Below are 10,498 nucleotides of genomic sequence, written 5' to 3' on the forward strand. Positions count from 1 at the left end.
TGCAATAGCATAGCATCAGTAGTGTCCTTAACAGCCCTGCCAACCTTTGTATCGTCTGCAAACTTGGACATTAAGCTTGATATACCATCATTGATATTATTTATAAATACAGAAAACAATAATGGACCCAACACTGAACCCTGAGGGACTCCACTAATAACATTAGTCCACGATGAGCAGTGTCCATTGATTACCACTCTCTGTCTTCTCCCCCTCAACCACCCCTTTATCCATAGCAGCAATTTGCCTCCAGTGCCACACTGCTCCAATTTGTGCAGCATTCTTCCGTGTGCAACAGTATCAAAAGCCTTTCTAAGATCCAAGTATATAATATCAAAGTTATTCCCTGCCTCCAGTTCTTTTGTGGCTGCATCATAGTATCCAATCAAATTGGTCAGGCAAGGCTTCCCCTTAACAAAACCATGCTGTGTCCGAGCTATAACTGAAGTCTTGTTTAGATGATCCTGCAGTGCTTCTTTAAACAGTGCCTCCATTAATTTTCCTGGAAAACAGAAGTTAAACTCACAGGTCTATAATTACTTGTGTCAGCCTTTGATCCTCCTTTGTGAATTGGGGTCACATTTGTACATCTCCAGTCTATGGGTACCTCCCCTGAGTCCAAGGAAGCTCTCATAATTATGGCTAAGGGTTTGCTTACTTCCTTTGCTGCCTCCTTTAATATAACTGGATAGATCTCATCCACCCCAGGTGCCTTTCTTGTGTTTATCTTCAACAATTTCTCCTCCACTTTAGATTAAGCTTCTCCCTTTGAAAGTTTCTATTTTATCAATGAGCATTAATATATTTGTTCCCTGTCCTTGAGAACTTAAATTTAAATCATTAAGTTTTTTAAATATATCAGCAAGGAAACTAAGTTTTCCAAGCCATTTTTAATTTGTAAACAATTGAGCAAGGTTTTTATCCGATTTTATTCTCATTTTTATCCAATAAAAACAATAAAACTTGATGTGCGAGGTCAAAAAGACATTGCGACACTTTACCACTGGATAACCACCCCACTTTCATATATAAAAGAAGCATTTCATTACAAAGCATTGTGAAAAGTCTGCTATTTAAGCTTCCACTTTTAATGAAATTGATCATAGTTACTGCATCTTTCAAAACTTGTGGAAATCAATTTGCATTTCCATCAACACTAATGCTTTCCTATGTGTAATTCAATGATTCAAAACTATATTTGGAGCAATTTCCTTTACTTTGCCTTTTAAACCTTTATTTTATCCCATTAAAGCAGTTGTTCCACTTTAGGCAATATTTGTTGAAAGAAAATATTTATAACATCAGAAATCTTCTTGCCCGTTGTTCTTCCTTCCAAAGCTTTGCAAAATAGTAAATTCTCCAAAATATCTCCCTTGTAGCATTATCTCACATATGCAATAAAAGTTGAGCAAGGTTTTAAATATCTGTAAATTCACCTAACTGTATTGCAAAAATTGGACTTTCTCTCAATCGATTCAATAAATTGGATTTTATGTTGTTCGCGATAACTGTTTCTGGATAGAGGAATGGTATTTAAATCGTTGCTGTACTTTTCTCCATGCATAATTGAAATCATTTTTATTGCAGCAGAGAGAACAAGAGATTCAGCAATAGTTTGGGATTTCAAATTTTTTCCTATTAAATATGAAACTTCCAACGCTCTTAAAGCTTTACAGGGAACTGCCATATGTTTCTTCATGAAAGATTTCAGACCTTGTAAGGCATCGGTGTGTCTTTTGAACGAGGATTCAGTTTTTTTTTTTTTTTCATTAAAATAAGTGTCTTTTTTAATTTAATAGGTTTCATGCTTTCGTTAGCCAGTTTTTCGTAACATATTACGCATGCAGGAGGTTGCTCATCATCAACAACATTGTAAGTAAAGCCGTACTTCATAAATTCTTCTTGATATTTTTACAATTTTTCATTCTTTTTAATTTGGAATATGATGGCTCTCTACCAGAAATTGGTGGTTGCACTACACTTGAAATAACATTAGTGCCCAAATTTTCACAGGATATATTTCTTACCCTTTCAGCTTCTTGTGTATCTGTAACAACATTATTGTCATCACTCCTCGACCGTTTTGTTCTGATTATCCAATTGTCCATGGTAAAATATATAAAAAATATTTTTTTTTCTGCTTAAAAACAATGATAATATAAAAAGTAGCAGAAGAATGAAAACACATCCAAGTTGACGTGAAAGCACCAAATTACAAAGCAGAATAAAGCATGCGTGCAACAGGCTTGCTATTTACTACCACTGCATATTCACACCTCTGGCCTTCAGGCAATTTCAGAAATTTTTGCTGTAGGAAGTGTGAATTAAGAGCTAGAAGGATTACGGTTCAACAATTGAGAAGTATTAATACATACTGAGAAGTCTCACTAGTCAGCTGCTTTCTGTGTGCCCATAGCCAGTGAGCAAATTAAGCTGTATTATCCACAAGGACAATAAGTAAGAAAGCCACCTGCGTCACACATGAAACCACCCTAAAAAATAGAGTGGCAATAGGGTTCATTCGTATCTCAGACTTCGTTCGAGTAGTAAGGTCTCTACGCCAGTGTTTCCCAAACTTTTTTAATCACGGAACACTTTTCATCTCACAACATATTCATGGAACACTTACGAAACACAAGTTTAGCAGGAGCCAAAGGACTGTTTGCTAATATTTTTATTACATATGACGCACTGTGCATCAGGAGCATCTTTATTTTCAACATATGTAAAGCCGAAATTCAAATAACTGCCATCATACTTTCGTTTTGGTCTTTTATTAGTTGGTTCCTGTTTTTTCACTTTGGATTTTTCAGGAACAAAAGGCTGCAATTGTTCATTCTCACTTTGAAGTGTGACAGTATTGTGTTCGTTTGCATCGACCACAGTTGCACTACTAAAAGTACTTTGCTTCTCGTTTTAGAGTTCCTTTTTTCAAACGATCACCTATTTTGATAATAATATTTCGAAATACTAATAATTATCAAAAAAAATTTATACAAGGAAGTGAGTATAGTTATGATATCGGTTCGCTTCCTCCTCACCTTCAACCCATGTACTCCAGGCTAAATCACATATGAATGGCATACTAGATCACCACATTGCTACTTTTTTGTAGGTGTCATTACCTCTACGCATACTTCTCTATGCAAATCCCGCCAAAATAAAGTGTTCCACAGTCTATTTGATTATTAGTCTATGCCAGTATATTAATAACTGAAAAAAAATTGTTAAATATTATAATGATACAAAAGTGATGCACACTACAAATATGCAAATTTTATTTATTTTATTATTTTTTTAATTATTAATTACTATATTTTTCGTGGAACACTTGTTCACATCTCACGGAACACAGTTTGAGAAACACTGCTCTACACCAATAGTATTGAAAAGTAATTTTAACAACAGGTTTTTTGGCTTTCATGGACACAAAAACTGATTTTATTTAAAAATTGCCGTGACCCCTTTAATTTATCCCTCGACCCCCAGAGGGGTTGCACCCCATAGTTTGCGCCTCACCGGGATAGTGTATAATGATAATTATTTGTAATATGGCGCCTCTCTCAAGATGACTATTTCAATGCTTATTTGGTGCCTCATTGGTGGAAAGCCAAGTACCCCATCAGTTCAGCACTGGCAACCCAGTAACAATTAAACTTATATTAGCAAGTTGCTGCCAGTTACTAAATACCCAAGTGAAAAGTGCTGCTTATTTGTATTGTAGCACTTGGTAGCTTGTGGTAATGGCCTCACAGCATGAGAGATCACACTACCAATGAAATCTATAATATTTCTTAGCAAATATTTCATCTCAGCATTTCCTGAGTGTTCTTCTCCAAGGTTGCATTTCAAGAATACTTCCAATCCTCTTCTCTAATATACTTGTATATATTTTACCTGGTTTACTAAGGAGCAAAATTGCTTTGTAATTTGCACACATGCAACTTTATTTTCCTTTTTTATATTGATATAAATAATGTTTTATGCTGACCTTCTGGAACTTTTCCTTTGGAAAATAATCTCTGGATAACATTTATGATACTATTTCTCTCCAGATTTCAGCATTCCAGATCTAATTCAACTGTCTTCCAACTTTCCATACTTGATATTTTCTGTAACCTTTGCTGTCTCAATAAATAGAGATAGTATCCAAAATTCCCCTTATCTCTTCTTCTTCTTCAGTGATGTTATTTGAAGAAATTTAAGGCAGGTGTGGGCAAATTATTGGAAGGAATGGAGATATTAAGTGTTTTTTTTTTTTTTTTTTATGTATAACTTTTACTTCCTTGCAACATATTACTAATACCTCTATAGATATAATTGCCATTTCCTACCTTGCTGTTTAAATATTCAATCAGTGCTATTTGTGGTTTGTTTTTAAATTTTAATGCCCTTTCTAAATATTAAAAAGCTCTTATATTTCATTTTTTTGAAATATGTGTAAATAAATAAATATGTCAGATTTATTTATCTGTACATATTCTTCAGCGCTAATTCCACTTCGGCTGCTAATTCCACTTTTTCAGCTACTTCTACTTTTTCTAGTTCCACTTAGCCATTTACACTACTAATGTTAATGATACCTGTTTCTATTACTTCATTCTGTCATACTGAAAAATAATTTTAGCCTATAATTTATCCAGTTTAGTCAGCTTAGTCCCACATTGGCAGGCCATCCTTGCTCTGTACCCATATACTAGCTCTCTACTACAGTAATGTGATACACCACAAGAGGGAGGTTGGTGGATATTGCTCAGAAGCCCATTTGGTTCTCCCACGAGCCAAACTCAGGGGTGTCCCAGTCCATCCTTGCTCAGTAACCATATAGCTAGCTCTCTACTAATATGATATAGCACAAGAAGGAGATAAGAGGGCATTTCCCAGGAGCCCATTTGGTTCTCGCACAAGCCTAACTTAGGAGATGTAGCAGGCTCCTTCCTGATTAGGTAGCCTTAGACTCCTCAGTAACCTACAATATTATTAAGAAATAAAGCTTTCATATTATTTTGCAACTTTTATTATTTGTTTAATCCTCCTTACAAAATTCAAAATAAAATAATATATATCAAAAGGTTAAGACTGCAAAAAATACTCTGTATTTAAATTTCCTCTGAAAATTTTCTTCCCTTCATTTCAGACTGTGTTATTTTTTTTGACTGTTGGAGAAGATAAGGGAGTAGGTCAGATGCTACTTTCTGGTCCTAAAGATGTAGTTTCTGATCTTGGAGCTCTGTAAGTATGATAGTATTTTACTATCTAAAACTGCAGTTGTATAGCTAGTTTATTTCATTTTTACTGATGAAGTAAATACATATAGAAATATAGATATATGATTGAAATTTGGCTTTCTTACATTTGATGCAATTGAGTGGTCAGGAGCGGAAGTGCAATAGCACATGCTCTTTGAGTAGACCGGTGTTCAAGTCCCTGGCTGCTAAATACAGTTTATCTGCTGACCCACACTGGACCAGTGTTGCAGATTATGGTCCATTTCCCTCAACATGAATCATTGAGACGGCTTCCATCCTGCAGTGGATTGATAATGGCTGCAGTTTACCTTTACCTTTTCTTTACCAAATACTCATTAAATTTCCTAACAAACTCATAGAAATATTGTGTAACTTCAACTTTACTTTAATAGCTTATCTATCTATCACGTGAGTGACAGGCAGACAGCCAGAGCCAAATGATTATGTTCTTAGAAATAGTGTCCAAAAAGTTCTTTTGATGTTTTTGATAGTTGTTAACAAACTATAGATGTACAGTTTGCTGTAATTTGTAGTAAATCTCTTAAAGGTTCATTACCTACCATAGTAGGTAATTTCTCAACCTTGTCTGTGCTTTGTTAACAGGAGAGACTATTTTTACAGCGATGGAATACATTTAAATAGAAGGAATGCAGGAATATTTTTTGATACTGTCAAAACAGTGGGAAACTGCTAGCTTGGTGGGGGGGATACACAAACTGATAGACTAACAGCTGCTACAGACAGTGGTGAAAGTGATTCTTGCACTGCCTTTATTGGGACATTCAGAAGCCTGGAAAGCAAGTTGTCTGGATTACAAGACTTGCTGGGGTGGAGGTTTCCCCATGGGACAAGTAAATATATGGGCTCTGTTAGGATTACTAAGAGCAAAAACAGGTGCATGTATACTCTCATGTACACTAATTTTAGGAGTATAGCAAACAAATTTAATGAATCTAAAGTACTGGTTAAGTCATCAGATGCAGACTTGTAGAGATATCAGAGACATGGTGCCATTTACACATAAAAGATGTAAAATTTGAGTATAGTGCATACAATTTGTACATAAACAACATTATATATTGGTCGAGGTGATGTTGAAGGTTTACCTCAACTCTCCAAGATTTCTCTTATGATGATACAGGTACTCTGTCAAGCTAGTCATTGTGTGTAGTATAATGTGTTATTGTGCTGTATAACTGGCCTCTTAGCCTACCATGAAGCAGCAAAAGCATAAGCACACCTGGCACTTGTCATATGCCACATGGAGGTATGCCATTTGTCATATATAAACTTGGATGTGGTGGTCCTCCACATGTTGGGCAGAATGGAGAGCAACCCATGAGGCAAAAACACACACACAGACTACCACCAGCTGCCCCCAGTTTGGTGGTGATAATGTGGGGAAAAATTTCCATATTACCAAAGTGCTCAGTTCAGTGAAAATAAAGAAAATAAAATAAAAAAGATAATATAAAATGAAAAAAGAATAATAATAAAGAAAATCCCACACCGGGACAATGCCAGTGTCAGCAAGAATTCACCTCTAGGATATGTAATCACCAAAAAGGAATACCATCCTGGGCACAAGGAAGTGATGAGGTCCCATGGAGAAGCTGTACTGGTACTACAGTTGAGAGGATTCTACTGGGGGAAACTGGGCTGCTTGATGGTAGGGTCCCATGGAATAGTTGTAGTAGTAAAATGAATAAAGAAATGGATGATTGGAAGAAGACAGAGTGGTTATTAATGGGCACTGCCCTTCTTGGACTAATGTTATTAGTGGAATTCCTTGGGTTCATGCAGGCCTATTTCTTATTTTCAGCTTCTTCTTGTTCAGGTTATTGATGATATTGATGAAGGCATATCAGGCTTAATGTTTGCAGGTGCTTCATGTTGAAGGTTGGCAGGGTGGTAATGACAGTAATCAGGGTATGCTACTGCAATAAGGTCTAGAAAAATTAGGCAGATGGGCTGAGAAGTAGTATTTGAAGTTTAAAGTTTGTTGTTGGATGGTACTACATATGGAGAACATTAATCCCAGAATAACACACCAACTATGTGGTACCACACTCAGAGTAGTAGAGAAGAAACAAATCTGGGAAAAATTGTGCAGTGAGATATGCAAGCAGTAAAAATAGACTGCTAGGACAGTTCATGGATTTTTGTCAATGAAATATATAGTTTTATCAGTGATTTTGCCAGCAAGGATAAGGAGGTAATTACTTTGTTGTATAAGGAATGGTAAGGCCACACCTTGGGTATTGCATACAGGTCTGGAAGCCTCATTTTAGAAAGGATGTGGATCTATTGCGACAGATGCAGAGAAGAGCAATGAGATTAGTGAAGGAAATAAAAGGATACTCTTTCCAAAAAATGACTTCAGTTCTGCAAATTGCACCATCTGGAAACTAGGCACTTGCAAGGAAATCTCTGATTGAGATGTTTAAGGTTTTGAATGGATTGAGTAAGCTAAATTTTGTTGGTAGCATCCTTACTCTTGCTCAAACAATGCACATAAGGGCATAAATTTAAATTGAGGAAAGATGGTTGCAGGTTAGATTTCTTGAAATTTGCTTTCAGCCGGAGTACAGTTGATTGTTGGAACAAACTTCCATCTGGTTTTGTGGAAGTGAATAGTTTGAATAAATTTAAGAAGGAATTAGACAGATTATTATATAGAAAGGATGGACAGATGACATTGAAAGTGTTTTTTTTTTTTTTTGCTGATGCTCTATAAGCTTGCTTCCTTGCATTATTTGCCAATACTAATATCTTAAGCTTTGCCCTGCAGGAAAATGTTTCCTTAATTATAATAAAGTTACTGCAGAAGTACAGCAACAGCTTTAACAGTGTCACAAATTCCAACAGTAGGGTTTCAAAAATCTCATCAAACATTGGAATAAATATTTGAACATTCATGGAAATTATACTGAGAAATAGATTACATGACTCTTAATAATTTTGTTTAAATTCTTATTGATGTAAGTATACAGTAAAATGTGTTAATTTTTTGTTTCTTCCATATCATAATTAAATAAAAAGTGCAGAGCATTAACCATAATATAATCATAATAAAGATAAATTACAAGTGTATTGATCAGGTTTGGATGCTGAAATGCATTCTCCTTGTTTGCACTATTTCTTTTGAGAAATTCATGTCTGGCTAACACAATTTTACCTTACATAAGTTTTTTTTTAAGAACACTATTTGAACATAATTTTCACCTTGTTGGGGACTTAAAATTTCATGTATAATAGAACCCTCATAAATTCAAAATCCTTGGTGTTGCTTGATTTTGGAAATTTAATACCATACAGCTCTACTGGTAGTATAGTGCACAGATATTTTACTATTATATAAAGATCACAATATTCTGACAGCAGTGAAATAATATTGCTATTGTAGCATATCACTTACTTTGGGGTACTTTAGCATCACATACTAATCCCCAAGTTTAGAAAAACAAGAAAAGTAAAAAAAGAAAACTGCATGACCAAAGCTGTCATAGCTTCCTTTATGTTCCCAGATGTCAGTCAAATTCATGCTGTGCTATGAATGGAAATTCACTGATAAGCAAACTTCCTGATATGTTTCTCGTTGATTTTCCTAATCACAACTAATAGCTTATGTTATTCAAACTTTTTTTTTAACATAATTCTCTAAATGTGATGCTTGTGAAAGATAGCAAAATGCTATAATTACCAAACTCACTATTGAGAACCATACTTACAATAAAGTTGGTAGAGCAATTGAAATAACACTGGTGTACAAACATGTTGCTGCTATAATTTCTAGATTATTGAATATTTTCTCAGAAAATACTTAAAGGTGTCAAAATTTGAGGTTTTACCGTATTTTAAATGTCTCCAATGTTAATACACTGTGAAGTTAAGTGATGTGACTGCAGAAAAAATAATCAGTAATCACAAATTATCCACAATAATTTTTAATTAATAATGGTAATTCATAAATATTACAGAACAATTCTAGTCATTCATATTTAGCAGTTACCTTAATAAATCAGTGTTCATTTGTTTGCATTTACAGGATTTGTACAATTCTTGGTGGCAAGGGATTTACAAAAAATGGGAGATACCAAGCAAAAATAACTGATTTAAGTAAGCGAAAAAATGCAGAAGAAGCCTTGAAAAAATCTTTGGGTCATATTTTTGAAAAAGATATTATAAAGTAATATGTGTTCTAGGTACAAATAATAAGTTGTGTAACTTTTTTTTTTTTTTTTTAACTCTAATACCTACAGGAATAATTGATCATTTAATATTGTAAAAAATTGGATCACATAATTGAGATACTGAAAGAGTAATCACTGAACATGACTTTAAATTGGGAATTTCACTTTGCAGACGTGCCAAATCACAGCAAGAAACTTTGTTTCTTGCTATGACTTATTCTGCTTGTTTGCAATATCTCTGCTCCTGCCAAATAATTGATTGTATTTATGTATCTTTTTTTTTTTTTTTTTTAACATTTTCCAATTTGTTTTTTTTTTTTTTATTCTAGATTTTAAAGTAATTGGGGGAGGACGATAAAGTCCCCAAAATAACATAATTCATATGTGTATTTGTGGTGGGGAAACTAACAATGTACTCTCTGAAGACCATATTATAGTTTCAGGTTCTTTTTTTTTTTTTTTTTTTTTTTTTTTCGACATTGGAAATGTCAGGAGGATTTTTGTGATGTGTTCACTTTTAAATGATTAATTCTCCTAATTTATTTCTGTGAGTATTGTTTTTAGCAAATGTACCAGGTGAGACATCACTGTGAGGAAAAATTACATTTTATAAGCAGAGAATGTATTATTTCTTTTTCATTCAAAGTGTTAGTTGCCACTTTATGCCTTACAATTTGTTAATTAATTGTTAATTAAATTGTATATTATCGCACTGCTTTTCTTTTGTTTGTAAACAGCTGCATTAACAGTAATGATATTTAATAACCTTGTAGCAGACAGAATTTATATCCTCCTCCTCCTTCAGTGTAATCACCATAATTTTTTCAACATTCCACTTCATCCCAAAGGTGGTTGATCAAGTCCAGGTCTGGACTCTCAGCCAGAAAAATGAGCTGTTGGATTTCATTTTCCTTAGACATGGTTTTGCACTGTTTATCATACAGAATGGAGTGTTATCATGCTGAAACATAGAGGTTCCACTCCCGTAAACTGCCTGAGAAACTTCCACAATATCAGTATCCAGTTCAGCATTGATGATTTTTGGCACTACTACCA

At 34.3% G+C, this 10,498-nt stretch overlaps 1 protein-coding gene across 1 annotated transcript in view; it reads left to right on the top strand.

Annotated features, from left to right (window-relative positions):
• Nucleotides 1-9,442, top strand: part of LOC150075173 (alanyl-tRNA editing protein Aarsd1) — a 73,137-nt gene extending 63,695 nt beyond the window's left edge. Inside the window, exons 10-11 of the mRNA XM_090388385.1 lie at nucleotides 5,138-5,232; nucleotides 9,298-9,442. Coding sequence (XP_090244511.1) covers nucleotides 5,138-5,232; nucleotides 9,298-9,442 — 240 coding nt within the window. The remainder of the gene's footprint in view (nucleotides 1-5,137; nucleotides 5,233-9,297) is intronic.
• The last annotated feature ends 1,056 nt before the right edge of the window (nucleotides 9,443-10,498 follow it).

Source organism: Mastigoproctus giganteus, chromosome 14, assembly GCF_048544385.1.
Source record: "Mastigoproctus giganteus isolate SK-2022 chromosome 14, ASM4854438v1, whole genome shotgun sequence".
Taxonomy (NCBI): domain Eukaryota; kingdom Metazoa; phylum Arthropoda; class Arachnida; order Uropygi; family Thelyphonidae; genus Mastigoproctus; species Mastigoproctus giganteus.